At 49.8% G+C, this 21,818-nt stretch overlaps 4 protein-coding genes across 6 annotated transcripts; 2 read left to right on the plus strand and 2 right to left on the minus strand.

Annotated features, from left to right (window-relative positions):
• Positions 1-2,806: 2,806 nt before the first annotated feature.
• Positions 2,807-6,123, plus strand: soul4 (heme-binding protein soul4). The gene is made up of 6 exons (XM_069722022.1): positions 2,807-2,910; positions 3,591-3,814; positions 3,975-4,060; positions 4,196-4,337; positions 4,472-4,655; positions 5,219-6,123. The coding sequence occupies exons 2-6, from the start codon at positions 3,661-3,663 to the stop codon at positions 5,391-5,393; spliced, it is 741 nt and encodes a 246-aa protein (XP_069578123.1). The 5' UTR covers positions 2,807-2,910; positions 3,591-3,660; the 3' UTR covers positions 5,394-6,123.
• Positions 6,124-6,344: 221 nt separating this feature from the next.
• eif4a3 (eukaryotic translation initiation factor 4A3) lies at positions 6,345-11,045 on the minus strand. The gene is made up of 12 exons (XM_069722021.1): positions 10,789-11,045; positions 9,961-10,033; positions 9,812-9,878; positions 9,644-9,706; positions 9,421-9,553; positions 9,082-9,162; positions 7,900-8,041; positions 7,615-7,753; positions 7,136-7,251; positions 6,918-7,025; positions 6,643-6,770; positions 6,345-6,518 (listed from the first exon to the last, which is right to left on the minus strand). Exons 1-12 carry the CDS (start codon positions 10,940-10,942, stop codon positions 6,502-6,504), a joined length of 1,221 nt encoding a protein of 406 aa, XP_069578122.1. The 5' UTR covers positions 10,943-11,045; the 3' UTR covers positions 6,345-6,501.
• An 827-nt stretch (positions 11,046-11,872) lies between these two features.
• Positions 11,873-16,687, minus strand: LOC138634869 (serum response factor-like). 3 transcript variants are annotated; one of them, XM_069722063.1, is made up of 8 exons: positions 15,424-16,687; positions 14,830-15,099; positions 14,159-14,345; positions 13,610-13,774; positions 13,354-13,461; positions 12,726-12,917; positions 12,561-12,640; positions 11,873-12,478 (listed from the first exon to the last, which is right to left on the minus strand). In XM_069722063.1, exons 1-8 carry the CDS (start codon positions 15,874-15,876, stop codon positions 12,398-12,400), a joined length of 1,536 nt encoding a protein of 511 aa, XP_069578164.1. In that variant the 5' UTR covers positions 15,877-16,687; the 3' UTR covers positions 11,873-12,397. The 3 variants fall into 3 exon arrangements, with proteins under 3 accessions (XP_069578164.1, XP_069578165.1, XP_069578166.1); XM_069722064.1 differs by lacking the exon at positions 13,610-13,774 and having other exon boundaries at positions 15,424-16,686; XM_069722065.1 differs by lacking the exons at positions 13,354-13,461; positions 13,610-13,774.
• Positions 16,688-18,921: 2,234 nt separating this feature from the next.
• opn6a (opsin 6, group member a) lies at positions 18,922-21,725 on the plus strand. The gene is made up of 6 exons (XM_069722054.1): positions 18,922-19,102; positions 19,708-19,913; positions 20,048-20,147; positions 20,263-20,367; positions 20,448-20,671; positions 20,766-21,725. The coding sequence occupies exons 1-6, from the start codon at positions 18,985-18,987 to the stop codon at positions 21,249-21,251; spliced, it is 1,239 nt and encodes a 412-aa protein (XP_069578155.1). The 5' UTR covers positions 18,922-18,984; the 3' UTR covers positions 21,252-21,725.
• The last annotated feature ends 93 nt before the right edge of the window (positions 21,726-21,818 follow it).

Genomic DNA, 21,818 nt, shown 5'->3' on the forward strand with positions numbered 1-21,818 from the left:
ACCAAACTGTTCTCAGTAGAACCAAACAGTTCTCGGTAGAACCAAACTGTTCTCAGTAGAACCAAACTGTTCTCGGTAGAACAAGACTATTCTCGGTAGAACCAGACTGTTCTCGGTAGAACCAGACTGTTCTCAGTAGAACCAGACTATTCTCGGTAGAACAAGACTATTCTCGGTAGAACCAGACTATTCTCGGTAGAACCAAACCATTCTCAGTAGAACCAGACTGTTCTCGGTAGAACCAGACTATTCTCGGTAGAACAAGACTATTCTCGGTAGAACCAGACTATTCTCGGTAGAACAAGACTATTCTCGGTAGAACCAGACTATTCTTGGTAGAACCAAACCATTCTCAGTAGAACCAGACTGACAGGATCAGGATCAGTGTCTGGATCAGTGTCTGGATCAGGATCAGGATACCTGCTGGGTGGAGTCAGAGCCAGAACAGGTGAAGCTGATCAGTTGTTGTGAGAACAGAGGAGTGTGCTGAGATCTGCAGTGTTTGTGTCCTCCGTCAGTGTTTGAGTGTCGACCTCAGCTGGACCTGAATAATTCATCAGTCCTCTCAGGGGGGGGGAGGAGGGTGGGGGGAGGCCGGGGGGGTTGATGAAAATTTAAAGACGCTGCATTCAAGCACTTTGGAATATTTGCTAACGGTGAAGAAAATCCAGAGCCGGTGGTTTTAAATGGACGGCTGACATTTCCGCTGATTGTCCCGAGCTCAGGTCACGGCCATGTTTTCTTCATCCACTGTTTGGCCGTGCTGACCTCTGACCCCTGCCTGCCTCACCCACTGTGCTTCATCTTCGCCCTAAACAGTCTGGTTCTACTGAGAACTATAAACTTTTTTTTCAAACAGCAAGTGTGAATGTTAACAACAGAGAGGGGGTCTGCCTCGTGAACCAGAACCGGGAACCGGTTCCACAGCAGAAGGTTCTGAAAGATGAGGAACGCTCACGCAGGCAGTCGTTAAGAAAAGCTGAGCAGTCCGACCTGTCCAGAAACACCTTTTTCCGTCAGAAAGCCCGTACGTGTTTCATCATCGATGACATCATCGATGACATCGTCAAAAACACGCGATCGTAAAGGCAGAAAAACACATCTTTTAATACTTCAATGCCTTCGTGACTTCATTTAAAACGCCTGTGCAACTTTATTGTCCGTTTCTAATCATATCAGGGAGTGGAATAAAATATTAATCAAACCTCAAAGAATAATATAAACAGTACTCTTTATAAACGTAAACTTCTTTTATTATCTATTTTATGGCGAAACTTCCCTTCAACAGGGAACAACTGTAAGAAACTGGTTTCTGATAAGAGTAAACACTGAACGGCACCAGAGTTAATTAAACCTGGCTGTTTGCTTCACAGAATAAATCTCCGTGGTAATTTATGTGTCACTACTTTTGTGAAACTGAACCAAGGCTTAATTAAAACAGGATAGCTGGAAAATTCCAGTTGAATCCTTTCTCCATCTAAGTTTTGTGAAGCAGGTTTAATCTATCTAAAAAAAAAAAACCGATCGCTGGTTTACAACAGGTGAAATTAATCCAGTTACATGAAGATTCACAGCTGCGTTCAGAAGATCAAAAACTCTCTGATGGAGACGTGAACAGAGGTGAGCTGCATTAAATCTCAGAGGAACAGGTCTTAGTGAAACACGGAGGAAGAAAAGGACCAAATGTGTAAATAAAGGAAACGCTGCTACCGTAATTAAACTGTGAGACGGTGATGAAGAGGACCGAAGAAATAAACATTAACTGACCACACAACTATCATCACTCTGGATCAGCTGTTCACTTAGAAAAATGAAAAGAGGAAGTTCATCTTCGTCGGGTGGACCCGTCTCCTCCTCCTTTTTCCTTCCGTTTCCTCCTCTCGTCTCCTCCTCCCATCTCCCCCGACCGTCTCCTTCTCCTCCTTCCTCCTCAGGACACAGGTGGACCTGGGACAAACCTTCCTCTAAATCCATGTCATTTTTATCACCTTTAACCAATGATGCACCGGCGGCCCTCTCTTTGTCCTGATGGGACTCCTCCTGATGGGTCAGTGTCCTGATGGGACTGTCTCCTGATGAGACAGTGTTCTGATGGGACTGTCTCCTGATGGGTCAGTGTCCTGATGGGACTGTCTCCTGATGAGACAGTGTCCTGATGGGACTGTCTCCTGATTGGTCAGTGTCCTGATGGGACTGTCTCCTGATGAGACAGTGCCCTGATGGGACTCCTCCTGATGGGTCAGTGTTCTGATGGGACTGTCTCCTGATGAGACAGTGCCCTGATGGGACTGTCTCCTGATGGGTCAGTGTTCTGATGGGACTGTCTCCTGATGGGTCAGCGTTCTGATGGGACTGTCTCCTGATGGGACAGTGTCCTGATGGGACTCCTCCTGATGGGTCAGTGTTCTGATGGGACTGTCTCCTGATGGGACAGTGTCCTGATGGGACTGTCTCCTGATGGGTCAGTGTTCTGATGGGACTGTCTCCTGATGGGACAGTGTCCTGATGGGACTGTCTCCTGATGGGTCAGTGTTCTGATGGGACTGTCGCCTGATGAGACAGTGTCCTGATGGGACTGTCTCCTGATGGGTCAGTGTCCTGATGGGACTGTCTCCTGATGAGACAGTGTCCTGATGGGACTCCTCCTGATGGGTCAGTGTCCTTATGGGACTGTCTCCTGATGGGACATTGACCTGATGAGACAGTGTCCTGTGGGTGGGACGGACACAGTAAGACGCTTCTTTTTCAGCTTTGTAAATTTGTGACGATGACGTCGTTGAGAGGCTTTTATTTTGAAGCGGTCGGAGGGCGCCGTCTGCCGGAAGCAGAGAAGAAGAAGCGGCTGCGTTGTTGTGTTGTGTTGTGTTTGACAGACGGACTCACCTGGCGGACAGGTGCGACCAGAACCCGGTAAGACTAACCCGTCCTGATCGAACTGTCCGAACCAAACCGAGTCTGTGGACCCGCGCTGACTCTGCTAATCAAGACAGCAGCTAAGTGGCGACAGCTCTGCGCTAACCGTGCTAGCTTCACCGTGATAACAGAAGCCGATCCGGTTCTGGTCCGTGTTGTTTTCAGACCGGGTCCACCGCGGTCTCGTCAGTCCAGTAACTCTTTGCAAACTGTCAGCGGCCTGTCTGGACCGGGTACTGCGGTGACCTACTTTTCACCCGGGCGGATCCGAACCGGAACCGGGTTGGAACCGGGTCCGGATCGGAGGAGATCGAAGACACAAAGAGTCTCATCGATCAGTCGAATCAGGATGAAACCGATTACATTTTATTCTTTGATTTCCTTCATCCTTTCACATCTGGTTTACAAAATAAGAGTCCACAGTTTGTGCCTCTGGAAATCTGACAGATTTTCAAATTAAAAGTCAGGCTGTCAGTCAGTCAGTCAGTCAGTGAGCTGTCAGTCAAACAGTCAGCTGGTTTCGTCCTTACATGTCCACGTGATTGGTGCATACAGTGTCCTGTCTTGTACTTTCCTGCTCTATCCTATATGTCAGTCCTCATGAATTGTCCCTCACATGTCCCCATCATGTCTTCCACTGAGGACAGGTATTTAGAAGGTTTTTTTTCTCTCTGCAGCAAAAGGTAAGATCCCGCCTCCTCCCAGTGCACATCCTCTTCAGGTCAAAGGTCACCTCCTCCAGCAGTCATGGCTCTGATCTCTCTGGAAGACCTCGAAGGATTGGACGATGAGCAGTTGGACGATGACATCACCGACAACCCAGAGCCAATGGACGAGGAGGAAAGGCTGCTGACACACTGGCAGGCTGTCGCCAGTACCCACCAGGTGACAGTACCTGCAGGTAAGGGGGCGGGGCCAGTACCCACCAGGTGGCACCACTAAGCGAAAGCTTTTATTTTGAAAGGGTGGACACCTGCGTTACACCATGTTACAACACAGGTGTTACAATGTAACACGATGTAACGGTGAGAAATGTGACAACTTCCTGTTGTGTCGTCCAGAAATGACTGGACCCATACAGGAAATGACCCGCAACAGCCAGCAGAGTGAGCCCGTCCCCCTCGCCCCAATCTCCCGCCACGAGAAGGTAAACACCACGAGACCAGAAATCCCCCCCCCACCCCCACCCTCCGCCTCCGTCTGTCTGTCCGTCCCCCTTTCTGTCCCCTGTGGTCAGCCAGGTGATGTCTCTGTGGTCGGGTGATGTGTCTGTCCCCTGCAGATGGGGGAGGTCCTGTATGAGGAGCGTCTCTGTCCCGCGGGACACTGGGCGTGTGTGACCCGAGGAGAACACCTGTACGAGCAGAGCATCTCGAACGGCTTCATGAAACTGATGCGCTTCATCTGCAAGGAGAACTCCGCAGGTGAGGCTCCGCCCACGACAACACACCTGAGAGCACTCAGCAGAGAAAGGCTGCAGTTCTGATTGAAGAAATCAAGAGTCTGTGTGACCCGATCGATGTGTATTGACCCGATCATGTGTATTGATCGTGTGCAGGGAGGTACCTGGGGATGACGGTCCCTGTGATCAGTAACATCCACATGATGGAGGACGGGAAGACGTTTGAGAAGGACGTGGAGACTGCGTTCTTCCTGCCCACCGAGTTCCAGACCAACCCCCCCCACTCCTCCGACCCCGACATCTCCATCGTCTTCAGGGAGCCGATCAGAGTCGTCGCCAGGTCAGCACCTAATCGGCACCCTGATTTCAGACCAGGATGTGTTCAGCATGTTCCTACAGGTCGGGTATTGATCAGCTATTGATCAGGTATCAATCGATGATCAGCTTCCTGTCTGATCGCAGCCAATACATCATCACCTAATCAGCTAGTGATCAATGAACCAATGACCATCAGTGATGGATGAAGGGTTTGATGTATTGATCCATTGGTGATCAATCAGTCAGCAGCCTGATGAACAGAAGCAGATGTTTGTTGAGGTTACTGATTTTTCAAACAGTTCTGATCAATAGATGTGATTCATTGATGTAAAGCTTCCTTCTCAGCCAATCACAGCGCGGCGTCACAGGTGAACGTCTGCAGCTAACGCCTACTTCTGTTATTGATCGAACTGCCGATCACTGCCTTGATCAATCAGCTGTCATTAAGAATCAGCTGATCATCAGTTCGTCAATACATCGATCACAGCCGGTCAAATACCAAGTACTCGAAGTGATCAATACTGATGGATGTAGCTGAACGGTGTGTGTGTGTGTGACAGCTGCTGCTCTCTGATTGGCTGTCAGGACGTTCTTCGGGACGACCACGGAGGAGACGGTTGGTCGTCAGATCCGCCTGCTGTGGGAGGTCCTCGGCCTCAGAGACGACCTCCACCGGGACCACTACGCCGTCGCCGCTTACAACAACCCCAGCGTGCCGCACCGCAGGAACGAGATTTGGTTCATTGGACGTCACCTGTAGACTCCTCCCATCATGCTCCGCCTCCTCCTCTTGCGTCCCATCCCCTCACAATGCTTCCTACAACCCAACTGACCAATCAGAGCAGGTTTATGTTTGTTCGCAGGTCCTGACACTAAACCCCAACCCCTCCCATTGGCTCACTTCACAGGAAATGTCCACTCTGATTGGCTGTGGTCTGTGACAGAGGGACCTCTTGATTGGTCAGTTGCTCTTCGCAAACATGAGGGTGATGATGTCACAGAGTGAGCTACACGAAGCTCACAGGTCTCTGCACACAGATTTAATTCTGCACACGCCAACCAGGTCCCGGCCTGATCAGGTCCCGTAGGGAGTGTCATGGATCTGAAAAGAACCGGTCAGCTGGTGACATCACTTCCTGTGAGGCGTGTCGGTGCGCCTCGTGATGGTTCCGATGTTTCTGTTCGACGTTAAAAGGACCAATCGGCTTCAACGCTTTCACTGTAAAAATGTGTTTTTCCTTAAAAATCCTAAAGTGAGTTGAAAAACAAAGTGAGACGTCTGTGCAGCAGCGCCCCCTGCTGTCCACATTTCTATCAGCAGCTCTGACAAACTCTTATCATTGTGGGAGCCTTTTGTCGACCACACAGCAGGGGTCGATGCTCAGCAACACCGCTTCATGTTATATTTTAGTGACTTTACAGGAGCAGCTTCAGGAAACACGCCAGTTTAAATGTTTTATTCCTTTCAGAATAAAACTCTTTGTACGCTGGATTCTTCTGAGTCTGAGTCTTTGTTCAACTGCTGCTGTTGTACATGTTTAAAATTGACTTAAATTTTGAAACGTTAATGTTAAGGAAACCGCACTTTTTTCTTTTTTTCTTTCAAAACACGCATAAATATACCTTTTATTCAGAGCTACGAGACGTCGCAGTAAGAAGGGAACGACGCAACCACGCTCACTGAAACAAAATGAAAACAGTGAAACAAACATGGAACCAAAACAACTTTATTTACAAAAACAGACTCTCACAGTCGTTTTCACCTCAACAGTTGAATAAAAATTTAAAAAAAAAAAAAAAACTTAACTCTAAAACTCTTAAAAAAACAAACAGGGAAGGGGCGGGGCCTCAATGTGATGTCATCCAGGTTAGATCAGATCAGCCACTGCAGAGAGAAGACAGGCAGGTCAGTGTGGAAGGAGCCAATCACAGCTCTCAGTCTGGTTACCACATATTGGCTAAAACACAACTGTCATGGAACACCCTGTTTCCATGGTAACGCCTCGTACCGTTCATGGGCATCTCGTCGATCTGGGTGGAGTAGTACTGCTCGATGTCACGCAGGATCCTGATGTCATCGTTCTTCACGAAGTTGATGGCCACGCCCTTACGACCGTAACGACCGGACCGACCAATCCTGGAGGAGGAGGAGGTCAGAGGTCACCTCAGCACATGCCTACATACATACATACATACACGCAATGCCTACATACTGTAAACACACACGCGCTGAACAGTCGTGTGGAGGGACTACTTTCTGAGGGTGGTGCAGGTGGAGGTGTACCTGTGGATGTAGAGCTCTCTGTTGTTGGGCAGGTCGTAGTTGATGATGAGGGACACCTGAGGGACATCCAGACCTCGAGCCCAAACGTCTGTCGAGATTAGAACCCGACTGAAACACAAACACAGGTCTGCATGAGTCACTGAGGTTGTGTGTGTGTGTGTGTGTGTGTGTGTGTGTGTGTGTGTGTGTGTGTGTGTGTGTGTGTGTGTGTTAGTTACCTGGCTCCAGATCTGAACTCCTTCATGATGGACTCCCTCTCCTTCTGAGGCATGTCTCCGTGCATCGACGACACCGTGAAGTTGGCCTCCCTCATCTTCTCCGTCAGCCAGTCCACCTGAAACACACAAGGGGAGGCTGTGACTCAGACGGTAGAGTGGGTTGAGCACTAATCGGAAGGTTGGTGGTTCAATCCCAGCTCCTCCTGTCCACACGCCTACGTGTCCTTGAGCAAGACACTGAACCCTAAGTTGCTCCCGATGGTGTACCATTGGTGTGAATGTGCTCCTGATGGCAGCACCCTGCACGGTGATCTGTCTCATTAGTGTGTGAATGGGAAAACCATGTTAAAGCGCTATACAAGTACAGACCATTTACACACACTGAGGCTACACCTCCCACACGGCTTTGCTGCTGCCCGTTTCCCGTTTCTGATGGTTCCCTGGGTTCTACAGGAGGTTCCCCTGCGTGTTCTCCTCACCTTTCTCTTGGTGTTGCAGAAGATCACGGCCTGTGTGATGGTTAACGTGTCGTAGAGGTCACACAGCGTGTCGAACTTCCACTCCTCTCTCTCCACGGCCACGAAGAACTGTTTGATCCCCTCCAGAGTCAACTCATCACTGAAACAGATCACAAACACTCAGGTGAAACTCGGGTTTACCTGTCTGTCACACCTGTTTTAGATCTTCATCTATTCTGGATCTTCATCAGGGGGCGTAGCCTGACGTGTGAAGGGGGTGTAGTCTGCTGCGAGATGGGTTCTGACCGTTTGACTAGGATGCGGATGGGGTCCGTCATGAACTTGTTGGTCATCTCCAGGATCTCGTGCGGCAGCGTGGCGCTGATCAGAACCACCTGTGTGGCCGGAGGCAGGTAACGGTACACGTCATAGATCTGCTCCTTGAAACCTGAACAGGGACATGAAACAGGAAGTGAGGTGAGGATTCTCTGTGTGTGTGTGTGTGTGTGTGTGTGTGTGTGTGTGTGTGTGTGTGTGTGTGTGTGTGTGTGTGTGTGTGTGTGTGTGTGTGTGTGTGTGTGTGTGTGTGTGTGTGTGTGTGTCAGTCCCTCCAGAAAATCGCAATCTTGCAATCGCAATAACTAATAATATTTTGCAGGAGCTTAAAACATTTTTTTTAACTCCCGCGATTTTTCAGCAAGAAATGTCATTAGCAGAAGCTGTGCTGAAAGTATCAGGGCATAAAGTAAAACTTGTTTTATTAACACATGTAACTCCGTATTTACAATCAGTACGGATCTCCTCCTCTCATCTCACCGAAACAAACTCTGTTCACCGAAGGAAACCGGAACAAGCGGGAAAAATGGAAGTGGCGGGGTTTGCGGAAAATGTGGCCTTCACAATAAAATGTTCTAATGAAATGCTTATTATCAATGGAAGTCATTACATATTACTGCATGCTACACAAAGTTTATACACATGTCAAGATGTAAGAGACTGCACTATGTTTTTGTGAATACAGTAGGCCTGTGTGTTGAATTAACATGAATTAAACAGCATCTAAAGATCTTATTTTGATGGCTGATGTAGTTGTTGTTGTTTCTATATTAGTCATAGACGGTCTGTTCCGTAAAACTGCGTCACTTTTATGATTTATTTTTGTAACTTTTACCCCCATGGGTAAAAATAAATAAATAACATGTCTATGATATACAGCATAATTATTATCACAGGAAGTTATTATATATTTATTCATTTATGAAGTAGTGCTTCAAAAAAATAAAAATGTTCTTTCTGAACTTGCAGCCTTTTCCAATTCCTGCAATTTTACGCAAAAAAAACCTCACTTAAAACTGCAAATGACATCGACAGTTTAGAGAAAATCCTCCGCAAAAATCAAGTATTTTTTATCACAACAATAAAAATTTAAAAAAATAATAATAATAATAATTAAAAAAAAATCCCAGAGGGACTGGTGTGCGTGTGTACCTTTGTTGAGCATTTCGTCAGCCTCATCCAGAACCAGCATCTTGATGGCTCTGGTCCGAAGACTCCTTCGACGAATCATATCTGCAGGAAACATGTAGACAAACCTCAGTCTCTGATTGGCTGCTTCAGTCTGAGGCTGACCAACTTGAAATGTGACCAACACAGAGGCGGGCCTCGAGAGTTCACATGCACCTGGAGGCCCACGTCAACGACCAAGCAGTTACCATGGCAATGTGTCCTGCTAACACTCCCAACAAAATCAATCAGCTGATGTCTGACATCACTCAGGAACACAGGTATTCTGGGGATCTACTTCCTGTTTGAGCAGTTGGGACTCACCGAACACCCGTCCCGGCGTACCGGCCACCACGTGCTGACCGTAGTCCAGTTTGCGGATGTCCTCACCGACGTTGGTCCCACCGATGCAGGCGTGACACTGGACGTTCATGTAGTCTCCCAGAGCCAGCAGCACCTGAGCACAGGTGACACACAGCCAATCAGAAACCAGCGGGGCGAAACATCACCACGCTCACACACTATTGGTCGATGTGACTGCCGATACCTTCTGGATCTGTCCGGCCAGCTCTCGGGTCGGAGCCAAGATCAGCGCCTGGGTCTCCCTCACCTACAGACAGGAAACGCATCACAACATGATGACATCAGCAACTGAACACACTCCAGTTTATACAGGTCTGAGGTCCTGATACCGGTCTGAGGTCTGAACACTGACCTGGATGTCGAGACACTGCAGCACGGACACGCAGAAGGTGGCGGTCTTTCCTGTTCCAGACTGAGACCTGAACAGATCAAAGATCAGCGGTTAGAGCAGAACAGAACCAGAAGAGAACATGAACAGAACCGGGTCGGGTGGGTTCTTACTGGGCGATGACGTCTCTGCCTTTGATGATCTGTTTGATGGCTCTCTGCTGGATCGCAGATGGCTTCTCAAAACCTGCAACACAGAAGACTCAGTGAACTAGGGACACCTGGGACATGTTGACCAGAAACAGGTCCCTCCACCCAGTGACAGCTCTGTACAGATGAATAAAATATTTACACGATATTATCAGCAGTGATGAGAGTGTAATGACAAGGAGCAGGAGAAATAAACTTCAGAGGACAGACACGAGTCTACTATTAGACCAAATAATAACAATCAGATCGATCAGATGAGATCAAACTCTTCTGTGCCGTTCAGGGAGCACAGATTACAGGGCGGAGGTCACAGCGAACTAAACACCAAACTCCATTCAAATTTCGGTCGATTTAAGGCACCCCCCTACCCAACCCCCCAAACGGTCCATGTTGAACGGTATTCAGCGCGATGCCGGCTCTCCCTCGTAAACACTGCAGCACCGACACCGTTAGTCTGCGGACAGACAACCGGAGAGTCCAGTGAAACTACTCTGAATCCGTGTCCACCATCGGAAACCTCGAGGTTCACGACAACAGAAGCACCTCCAGCCACAAACTGCGCAGCAGCAGCAGTGTTCGCGGGAACCGTTCCAGCTAACCGAAGAACAGAACAAATACAACTTTTAACGTAATATTCAAAAGACGTGGTGCTCATCTACGACTTTAATACAACTTTGAAGAGGTCCAATTTTACTCCCGATGGATCCAATCAAGTCTAAACATCGACGGCGGTGTTCAGTTAGCTTCAGGCTAAGCTAGCGCTCCGCGAGGCCGCGCGGATCCCCGGCCTACCGTAGGCGTAGATGCCGCGGAGCAGGTCCTCCCGGAGTCCCATTGTGTCGAAGGTGGGAGTGACGTCCACCTCCTCGCTGGTCTCGAACTCCACCTTGGTCATATCCTCGTCCTTCAGGAGCCTCTTTCTGCTCTGCACCCCGGCAACAGCCATCTTCCTCGGCGCTTTAAATTCAGCTGAAACTTGGGACAATCCGGTAGAAGCTGCTCGTGCTCTGCTTACTCTGCTAACCGCTAAACACGTGTCGCGCCGATGACGCGTCAGCAGTCGGCGCAGTTGAGGATGACGTCACTTCCCACGTCCGCGAACGCCGACTGAAAACGACCCGGGTTTAAATTTTACTCGCGTTTTGGTCGAACTTTTTTTTTTTTTTTTTTTATTGTCTCGTTTGGTCTGAAATGACTCGAACTGTGACGTAGTGCCGATAAATCTGACGCTCCGCGGAGAATACACAGGAAATAAACAGGAACAATGATGTCAGATAGAAAAACAACTTTATTTGGGAAAATAAAAAGAAGCAGAGACTCAGGTTCACAACATGACGTCATGTTTTTTTTGTTGTTTGATTGTGTGGTTGTTAATACAGTGTTGTTTTAATAAAGTTCAGGTTTGTCACTCCGAGACGTCCTCAGTGTCTTAACGTGTTCCTGTCGTCTCTCGGGTGGTTTGTGATCACATGTGAAACTCTGGTTCTGATCCCGTCACAGGTTTCTAGCTGTTAAAAGAACTTTTCCTGACACATTCTGGTCTGGTTCTGTTAAATGAACTAGATCATCATATCTGCAGCTGTAGTCACAGGAACATTAAGCTCCATCATTTCCTCTCCGATTCACATACAGCAGTTTCCAGATGACTGAAAGTCCATGAACGCATCATCAGTTCTGCCAGACAGTTCGGAACCAACCAACTGGTTCCGAAAGTCCATGTTGATGTTTCACTGGTTTATTCAAACGTTTCACCTTCAACAGTTTTAAATAAAGTTTATTATTTATCAGGACATCAAATCAACTAGAAATGCTTTTCCGATGAGTGAAAAGTTAATAATCTTTTATTAATTTTATAATCTTGTGTTTACACAAACACAAACAGATGAGTTCACATCTTCAAACCACACCACTCGTTTTGGCAGCTTTGATTTTGAAAGAACAGCACACAATTGAAGGTGTCCCAGTTCACAGTCAGTTCTTCCCTCTGATCACAATAAACCATCGTTATTGATCAGCAGTCCTGTCTTTTACTTTGAAAACTCCATGGACTTCCTGTTCTGTACCAACTGGAAAGATGTAGCTCATTAAAAAAAACAGCTGACAGTCTGTCCCTTTAAGATCGTCTGGCACTGTTTGTATCTCTCTCTCTCTCTCTCTCTCTCTCTCTCTCTCTCTCACACTCTGACTCTTTCTCACTCTCACACACACACACACACACACACACACACACACACACACACACACACACACACACACACACACACACACACAAGTGATACCTGGTCCAAGTGACATCATCCCTACACTGAGCTGTAGGATCAGGAGGGTTAGGTCGGTCAGGGTCAGTCTGGACTGGTGTCACTACATCTCCGTCTCTTCCTGTGTTCCAGTCATGTGACTCTCAGTCCTCTTTTGATTGGATGTCCAGACTGACAACCTGCAGCTCCGTCAAGTTGTTGCTGCTCTGCTGACTGATCACCATCTAAACAACAAACAAAAACAAACATCAACAGTCAGACCAGCGGCCACAGCAGGAACAGTAGAAGAAGAACTCTGAGTCGTACCGGGTGCAGCTGGACCGCAGAGACCGGGATCTGAGCCCCGACCGGAGGGAGTGAGGTGAGGAAGACCTGCGGAACGGCGGCTGAAAGCCCCGACAAACACTTGGTCACTAAACAAACACATCATTAGGCCATGATCAATAACAACAACGATCAACGGGGACGTACCAGGGTCATGTGACTGGGCGTGGCCTGTCTGGGGGAAGGTGTTGAGGACGGTGAGGCTGCCGTCGCCCAGCGATGGCGTCCGTGTGGCGTACATCACAGTGTGGCCGCCAGGGTACATCATGTGACCCGCTACTGAGGAAGAGGAGGAAGAGGAGGAGGGAGAGGAGGAGACGATGGAGACAGGAAGACCGGCTGCAGAGACAGAGAGACAGGAAGCTGTTCAGCTCAACTGTCCCTTCACAATAAAAGCATATAAATCCCTTCACATTAAAAAAACTGTTCACCTTCGTTTCCTGTACTCCAGTAGAGAGTAGCCCCACCTCCTCCACAGGTAGAGCAGGTAGGGAGGCGGGCTACCGTCTACCTGTGGAGGAAGTGGGGCTACGCTGTACCTGTGGAGGAGGCAGGGTTATGTCCCTACCAGTTCTACCTGTGGAGGAGGCGGGGCTACGCTCTACCTGTGGAGGAGGCGGGGCTACACTCTACCTGTGGAGGAGGCGGGGCTACACTCTACCTGTGGAGGAGGCGGGGCTACACTCTACCTGTGGAGTAGGAGGGGCGAGGCTCTACCTGTGGAGGAGGAGGGGCTATGTCCCTACTGGTGGAGGAGGCGGGGCTATGTCGCTACCTGTGGAGGAGACGGAGCTGTGGATGTCAGAGCTGCTCTGGTTGGTGGTGGTCTGATGACTGCTGGGATGGACCTGGATGGTCTGCAGCGGCTGAGAGACTCCGCCTCCTGATGAACAGAGTGAAGAAGCTTCAGATCTGATCACACACACACGCACACACATGCGCGCGCGCGCACACACACACACACACACACACACACACACACACACACACACACACACAGGAGAGGGGGCGGGGCATGCCAGCGTGCTGACCTGACAGTGACACAGTTGCTGGGAGGCGGAGCATTGTAGTTGTCTGTGTGGACGGAATGTGCAGTGTGGAGGCGGAGCCTGGGGCCACAGGGCCCTGGATGGCCAGAGACTGACCCTGCAGCTGGCTGAGGGGGATGGTATGGGTCCCCGGGGGTAGCGACGCACCTGCGATTGAGGGGGAGGGGCCACAGACTGGTTAGACTGCTGGACCTGAGACCTGGGACCTGGGACCTGGACCTGAGACCTGAGACATGAACCTGACACCTAGGTCCTAGGAGCTGGGACCTGAGGACAGGCATGCGTCCTTCAGGACAGACATCCACAGAGTCTCCTGAGGAGTTCTTGAACCGGTGGTTCTGTTCTCATACAAAAGGTCTCTCAGGTCCTGAACCTGGTATTAGATCTCAGGTCTCTGAGGGTCCAAGGGGACTAGCTTAGGGACGTTCTGGGGACATATTGATGAATCTGAAGCAGCGGAGCAGACAAGACTCAACAGTCAAAAACAAGCAGCAGGTGATGGACAGGTGAGGGGAAGCTCCATCCACCTACCTGACATCAAGGTGAAACCTCCAGGAAGCATGACGCCTGCCGATGTCTTCAGGACCGTCCCGTTGGTGGACGAGGAGGGCGGCTGCCAGGAGGGGGCGCTGGTCTGCACTTGCAGGGACACCAAGGACGAAGAGGACGAGGAGGACTGTGTGGTACAAGGTACGCTAAAGACTGGCTTCATCAGATCCTGCAGGGACAGACGAAGGAGGGACAGAACTGAGTCAGGACAACCCAAACACCCGAGGCCACCTGACCAAGACCTGGGTCCTCCTAACTGACGGAGGCCCTCTGATGAAGCTAAATACTGCAGCTTCCCTTTAGGATCCATAAGGAACAGTGGATAAGCAGGTGTGAACCACCTCTGTTCAGGTACAGCTGTGTGACTGCTGCAGTTATTGATTGGAAATATTGATTAGAAACAGATGCGGGCTTCGACAGCTTCCATTGTTAGCGCCACCACCTGTTCATCTTAACTCCTACCACCGGACCGGAAACATATCTGTGGACTCAGCTGTCAGAGACAGGAAACAAACGCATAAAAAAAAATTCAATCAATTCAAATATTTGAATGACAAGTGATCAACAACTTAGGATGCAGGTCATGTGATCAGGGCTCGACAGACCTGTCGCCGCCCCCCTGTGGAGGCCTGCGGCTCTGACTGGGCCGTTACCTTGGTGCCCTCTGCGCAGCCGTCAGCCTCCGACACCTGATAGGTGAGGTCGGTCTCCTCAAAGCCCGTGGCGCTCATCCTCTGGTCGGAGGAGGGGTCGGACCGAGGCGGGGAGTCCGGGGAGTTCAGGCAGGTCTGGATCAGAGCCTTCCCCGTCTCAGACGTGATCATCGGCTGCAGCTTCCTGGTGGCGAAGGTGTACACGTGACCCGTCTCACTGGCAACCAGCAGGAGCACCTGCGTCCCCGTCAACGTGGACAACTCGTACGCCTGCAGGGGTGGGAGCGGGAGGGGTGTCAGTGTGTAATGTCACAGCCAGTGGACACAGGTGTGCTGGTTTAAAGACGAGAGCATCTTCCCTCCACCCTGACCCAGGTGAACCCCTCCCCCACCCACCTGAGACCAGAACCGGGCCCTGACCCACCTGAGGGGTCCCTGTGAGTGACAGGTGAAGGTCTGACTGCTAAAGTGATGAAACACCTGTACAGGATGCTAACAGCTGGATAGCTCTGCAGTGACATTCATCATCTCAAAAACAAACAGCACGTGACGTCTGACTGTTTACCTGTCAGGTGGGTGTCCCTCTGCACTCACCTTCTTCATGATGCCGGTCTTCCTCTTGCTGAAGGTCGTGTAACGCCTCAGTTTGTTGTCGATAAACTCCATCTTGATCTTCACTCTGCCTCTGGTTTTCTTCCCGGGTTTCACGCCGGCCACCCCGGGGCTGACCCCGCTGTGACCCCCGGCCAGGCCACCGGAGCTGTGCGCTGACTGATGCCCGACCTCCCTCTCACTCCTCTCCCGCTTCACGCCTCTCCTGTCCCCGCCTGAACCTGCCGTGTCTTCATCATCACCGGAGTCCGAGTCCTGGTCGGAGCCGCTGTAAACCACCTCAGTGCAGTACTCCCGGTCCTCAAACTGGCCTCCATCGGTCTCGGAGGCTGTGTTCGGTCCCGGCCCGGCTGTGCTCACCGGGAGCCCGCTTCCGTTGCCCGCCCGCCCGGGTCCGGTTCTGGTGCCCATTCCTTCCCCGCTGCCTGCCAGCATTCCCCGCGGCGCCCCCAAACAGGCCTGGAAGACTCCTGGCGGAACGAAGCTCTGTGTTAGCGGCGAGAGCAGCACCCTCCCTCCGGTGTTCGGAGCTCCCAGCCCGGGCGGAGTCGGCTAACTACGCCGCTAGCTGCGCGGCTAACTGGCTTAGAGCAGCTAACGCGGTTACTTTAGCAACAAGTAGAGCCGTGTGTCCATCAGGAGAGCCGGTGAATCAGCGGGAGTTCCGGCGGGGCAGAAGCGGAACATCAGCAGAGAACTCAGAAACCATTTTGCCCTTTAAATCGATCCGGTTCGATCACAAATCACATTAAAGTTAGAAAGTTGTGTTTTCTACAGTAACCAGCGAGGCCCGGCCCCCTCAGATCACTCCGCTCCACATAAGGAAATGACGAGCTGCACCCTTACATATACATCCGCGTCGAAATATAGGCTAACAGTTTATACTCACTATATTTGCACTCCTTCTATGAGACACGTCACATTGGGTCGGACCTGTCACACGAGTGATTTTACAGGATTTGTTGCTGGAACGGTGTGAAGTTAATGAAGGATACCAAAGCCGACGTTTCTCTGGGCCATGCAGAGGGACTACTTTCCTCCATATAAAGAAACGCGTTTCCTTTTACGGCGCGGCCGCTCCTTATATGGTCAACAGCCCGCTCGCAGCATAACTCCAGCCTGAACAAACACGTGGGGAGAAGAAGTATGGAAGCCCGTTAATGACAGAGCTATCAGAGAGGAGTTTACAATGCTCCTCACTTCAACAGGTTTTTTTTTTTGGCGGTCCATCTGAAAATAAATGCGTCATTAATTAAAAAATCAACTTCAAAAAGACGTGTTTGGGGGCGTGTCTGTTTGATTGACAGGTCTGTGGTGCAGTCAGGTTACAGCTATTGGTAGGCGGGACTTAGTATCGTCAGGTTTCCAATCAGATCAGTCAGATCCATCGCTGGCACCTCCCCAGCTCGTCCAAATATGGTCACTTCCTGCCCCGAACTAGCAAGATGGTGACGGACAAAATCTGAACTGGAGGCTTCATAACATTTTGAAGCTTCTGCTCATGTTGAGGAGGTCGCTTGAATTTGCGTTAATTCTTGTGATAGCAAGAAATGTTTGTTTCATGGCTCTCGGTGAAAACATTCTCCTACAAAAAAATACTGATTTAAAAAAAAGAAATAAAGACAGAAATAATAAACATGTTTTATTTTCTGTAAATCTGATCTCAGTCTTCATGTTCTGATGCTCTGCATTACAGGACACGCGTGTTCTGGAACGCTCTGTAACATGTTAGAAGAATGTCTGTCAGCAGAACACGGATCCAGAAACACACACATGAAACAGACGTGTTCACTGAATCAGTTCTGCCGCATGACACGCGTGTCCTCGTGCACGCGCATGGCATCACTGCAGAACTGACTGAAGATGAAGATGAAGATGAAGAGGAACCTGAAATATCAGTAGAGCTGACCGAATAGAAAGCCAACACAACACAGCTGCAGGTCTTCATTAGTTCTTCATCAAGTCTTCATCAATCATTGATCAGAACAGCAGAACATGTGTAGTTCCGTCCCGCTCCTCTTCATCCGTCCCGCTCCTCTTCATCCGTCCCGCTCCTCTTCACCTGATGATGTTCGACATTATAAAACTCTTGTGTGTTCATTCCTCCAGGTACATGCTGGTCCTTCACCTGCACATCTGCACACACCTGAGCTTCCTGACTCCCCCCCCGCCCATCTCCCTCCTCCCCCTTCTCTTCCTCCTTACCCCCACCGCCCCTCCTGACGCACTCAGTAATCTGTGGGGTCAGAGGTCAAACAGGATTATCAGTCTGAACCAGGATCAGTGTTCTACTTCAGTCTGAAACTCACCTGATGACAAACATATACACGCACACACAGAGACAGTGTTGTCACAGAGGGTCTGACTGGATACTGAATCTGACCTCCGATCAGATCTGTGGAGCTCAGTTCGCTCGGTTAGCGAAGCTAACAGAAAGGTAATATCAGGTCAGTGAAATGGTTTTAAAACAGAAAACTATTTATTGACATTGTTTGTGAGATCTTTTGTGATAACAAGCTGGATGGTCCGTCTCCTCTTCAGCCTGGAGGATGCGGCGTCCATGATTTCCAAAAAGAATCTAAAATTTGTATTCATGTTAAATGAGCTCGGGTCCAGAGAAGCTGGCGGTGTTTCTGGATCATGTTTATATCTTGTTTCTTCTTTGCATGATCGAGTTTTAACCTGCATGTGTGGATGCAGCGATGAACTGTGTTCACAGACGATGGTTTTCAGAAGTGTTCCTGAGCCCATGCAGTGATTTCCACTCCAGAATTGTGTCTGTTTTTAATGCAGTGCTTCCTGAGGGCCTGAAGATCACCGCCATTCAATATTGGTTTTCAGCCTTGTGCCTTTTTTCTCCAGATTCTCTGAATCTTTTAATGATATTATGAACTACAGATGATGAAATCCACAAATTCTTTGTCATTTTACGTTGAGGAACATTATTCTTAGATTGTTGCACTATTTGCCCACACAGTCTTTCACAGATTGATGAACCAGTCTTTTGTTGACCCTGTGTTGTTGCCATCAAATTCAAAATGCAAATATATTTTACATAAAACAATAACATTTCTCAGTTTCAACATTTGATATGTTGTCTTTGGGTCTATTTTCAATTAAATATGAGTTTATGTGATTAAATAAATCACATTCTGGTTTTATTTCCATTTTCCCAACTTCTTTGTAAACAGGGTTGTAGATTAGGAAATGTACTCCGTTAATCAGATGAAAGAGAAAACCAGCAGCACTGAAACAGTTTGAATCCTTTTACCTGATGAGACACTTTATTACATCATCTATCAATCAGCCAATCAGAGAAGTGTTTACCCTGTGACTTCTGACCCCTCCCTGCTGCTGCTGGTTCAATGCCAGTCGTCCTGCTGGTGATCTGAGAGCTGAATCAGGATCAGCTGCTATATTTACCTCAGATTAAAAGCAGTGACGGCGAGCAGCTCCAGAGAGACTGCACAGCGACATACTACACGGAGCATACTACACGGAGCATACTACACGGAGCATACTACACAGGACGGGACATACAACATGTCGTTGAGTGGGAGCCCCCCCTGGAGGAACCACAGCTTCATCCTGGGGGGGGGGAGAGACCCCCCTCTGTCCGACCAGGGAGAGACCATCATAGGAGTGTATCTGCTGGTGCTGGGTGAGGACACACACACGCGCACGCACACACACACACACACACACACACACACACACACACACACACACACACACACACACACACACACACACACACACACACACACACACACACACACACACTTACCAAAATCTATTTTGCCCTCATCTGTGATTTCACAGGCCTTACTAATGCGTTCCCCATCTTCAATGTTTTTATTTTTCTGCAGACTGCATTTCTCTGGAAATACAGAGTGGGCACAAAGTAAATGGTTATCTGACAACTCAAATTAATGATTTTATTGTGTCACACACACACACACACACACACACACACACACACACACACACACACACACACACACACACACACACACACACACACACACACACACACACACACACACACACACACACGTGTTGCAATCACACTGTTCTGGATTTATGAGGAACACATATGTTTACTTAAAGTGACTTTCTGTTTTTAACCATCATCTCAGAAATCATTTCAGACTTCCAGAGAGAGACAGTTCAGAAACTGCCTGAGAATCTGTCTGATTGGAAGTTTCCTTCAGTATCACAGTTGTAACATGTAGCTGACTGTTGTCGTCTGTGTCTCGGCTCCAGGCTGGTTGTCCTGGTTTGGAAACAGCATCGTCCTCTTCATCCTCTACAGACAGAGAGCCTCGCTGCAGCCAACCGACTACCTGACCTTCAACCTGGCCATCTCCGACGCCAGCATCTCCGTGTTTGGCTACTCCAGAGGCATCATCGAGATCTTCAATGTTTTCCAGGACAGCGGCTTCCTCATCTCCTCAATCTGGACCTGCCAGGTACTCACCCGAGACTCACCCGAGACTCACCTGAGACTCACCTGAGACTCACCTGAGAGTCACCCGAGACTCAGTTTTAAAGGACCGTGCTGGTTTGACAGACGCACCCGTAACGTGTGGTTTGTGTCCGGCAGGTGGACGGTTTCTTCACACTTGTGTTCGGCCTGAGTAGCATCAACACGCTGACGGTGATCAGCATCACCCGCTACATCAAAGGATGTCAACCCAGCAAAGGTGAGCACTTCCTGTTACCTGTCCTGGTCGACACATTTCATTCGTCAGGTGAACCAGAGGTTCAGCTGTTTGGCTGTGATTGATTTAAACTGCCGGCGTGTGTTCTGTGTTTCAGCGCGTCACATCAGCAGGACCAGCGTGTTCGTGTGTCTGCTGCTCATCTGGATCAACGCTGGGTTCTGGTCCGGAGCGCCGCTGCTCGGCTGGGGCAGCTACAAAGGCAGGAAACCCACGACACTGTGTTCTACTTCTGACCCCCGACCCTTGACCCCTGACCCCTGTGTGGTTCTCCCTCTGCAGATCGTGGGTACGGCACTTGTGAGATCGACTGGGCCAAAGCGAACTACTCGAGCGTTTACAGGTCCTACATCATCTCCATCTTCATCTTCAGCTTCTTCGTCCCGGTGCTCATCATGCTCTTCTGCTACGTGTCCATCATCAACACGGTGAAGAGAGGCAACGCACTCTCGGCGGAGGGAGACCTGACCGACCGCCAGAGGAAGATCGAGAGAGACGTCACCATCGTGAGTGTTCCTTTGGGTCCGGAGTTCAGGACCTGCAGTTCTAGCTGGGTTCAGGATTTCATGAAACCTTTTATTGTCCCGCTGCCTCCTCCAGGTTTCCATAGTGATCTGCACGGCCTTCATCCTGGCCTGGTCTCCGTATGCCGTGGTGTCCATGTGGTCGGCCTGTGGCTTCCACGTTCCCAACCTCACCAGCATCTTCACTCGCCTCTTTGCCAAGTCCGCCAGTTTCTACAACCCGCTCATCTACTTCGGACTCAGCTCCAAGTTCCGCAAAGACGTGTCCGTCCTGCTGCCCTGCACCCGCGACGCCAAAGACTCCGTGAGGCTCAAACGTTTCAAGCCAAAGGCCGACGCCAACGGCCGTCCAGCCGCGGGAGGCGGACCCAAACTCAAAGTTCCTCTGAACCGGGCCGAGAATAAATACTCGCCCACGACCCATCCCCACCAGGCCCCGCCCCCAGACTCTGGGCTGGGAACCCCGCCCTGCACGCCGCCACCCGTCAACAAGGAGGTGTTCCATATCACCATGGCGCGACCCTCTGAGCCCGGTTCTGAGTACGAATGTGAGAGACTCTGATGTCTGGGAGGAAGACCTCCTTCAGTTCTGACCCGGTTTATCAGGACCGCCTGGTCCCCTTCACCTCCAGCTGTTCGATGATGTGAACTCAGCGCCTCTGCTGCAGCAGATCCTCTGAGTTTAAACCAAACAGCTGGACCAACACATCTGTAGAACAACGGTCCACTGACACCGGAACCGGACAACCTCGGATCAGAACAGTCAGACGCCATGCTCACAACCAGCAGCTGTCACACCAGAACCAGAACCAAAACCTGAGCCTAAACCAAAACCAAAACCTGAGCCCAAACCAGAACCAAAACCAGAACCATACTTAAAACCAGAACCAGAACCAAAACCATACTTAAAACCAGAACCAGAACCAAAACCAAAATCTGAACCAGAACCAGGAGCACCCCTGAGTAGTCTCCTGTCCGGAGCTCTGCAGGAAGCTGCAGCTGGACACACACCTGGACACGCTCCTCCTCCTCTTCCTCCTCTAGACTGACTACAGGTAAAGGGGGCGGGGCTGACAGGTTTGGGAGCTCAGGGGACCTCTGATGGACATGAGGAGAACAGCAGGAAGAC

The sequence above is a fragment of the Brachyistius frenatus genome, unplaced genomic scaffold (assembly GCF_029030835.1).
Source record: "Brachyistius frenatus isolate BFR_SWC_R1_liver_20210118 unplaced genomic scaffold, ASM2903083v1 Contig_281, whole genome shotgun sequence".
In the NCBI taxonomy this organism is placed as follows: Eukaryota; Metazoa; Chordata; class Actinopteri; family Embiotocidae; genus Brachyistius; species Brachyistius frenatus.

Excerpts from the sequence above, each read along its gene's own strand:
- LOC138634869 (XM_069722063.1), bottom strand. The coding sequence starts at position 15,876 with ATGCTGGCAGGCAGCGGGGAAGGAATGGGCACCAGAACCGGACCCGGG. Across the intron at positions 15,100-15,423 it reads AGACCGGCATCATGAAGAAG|GCGTACGAGTTGTCCACGTT; the intron begins GTGAGTGCAGAG and ends CCACCCCTGCAG. Across the intron at positions 13,462-13,609 it reads AGCAACTGTGTCACTGTCAG|GAGGCGGAGTCTCTCAGCCG; the intron begins GTCAGCACGCTG and ends TCTGTTCATCAG.
- eif4a3 (XM_069722021.1), bottom strand. The coding sequence starts at position 10,942 with ATGGCTGTTGCCGGGGTGCAGAGCAGAAAGAGGCTCCTGAAGGACGAG. Across the intron at positions 7,754-7,899 it reads ATCCGCATCCTAGTCAAACG|TGATGAGTTGACTCTGGAGG; the intron begins GTCAGAACCCAT and ends GATCTGTTTCAG. Across the intron at positions 7,026-7,135 it reads GAGTTCAGATCTGGAGCCAG|TCGGGTTCTAATCTCGACAG; the intron begins GTAACTAACACA and ends TTTGTGTTTCAG.
- opn6a (XM_069722054.1), top strand. The coding sequence starts at position 18,985 with ATGTCGTTGAGTGGGAGCCCCCCCTGGAGGAACCACAGCTTCATCCTG. Across the intron at positions 19,914-20,047 it reads CCTCAATCTGGACCTGCCAG|GTGGACGGTTTCTTCACACT; the intron begins GTACTCACCCGA and ends TGTGTCCGGCAG. Across the intron at positions 20,368-20,447 it reads CGGCTGGGGCAGCTACAAAG|ATCGTGGGTACGGCACTTGT; the intron begins GCAGGAAACCCA and ends CTCCCTCTGCAG.
- soul4 (XM_069722022.1), top strand. The coding sequence starts at position 3,661 with ATGGCTCTGATCTCTCTGGAAGACCTCGAAGGATTGGACGATGAGCAG. Across the intron at positions 4,338-4,471 it reads CTGCAAGGAGAACTCCGCAG|GGAGGTACCTGGGGATGACG; the intron begins GTGAGGCTCCGC and ends GATCGTGTGCAG. Across the intron at positions 4,656-5,218 it reads CCGATCAGAGTCGTCGCCAG|GACGTTCTTCGGGACGACCA; the intron begins GTCAGCACCTAA and ends ATTGGCTGTCAG.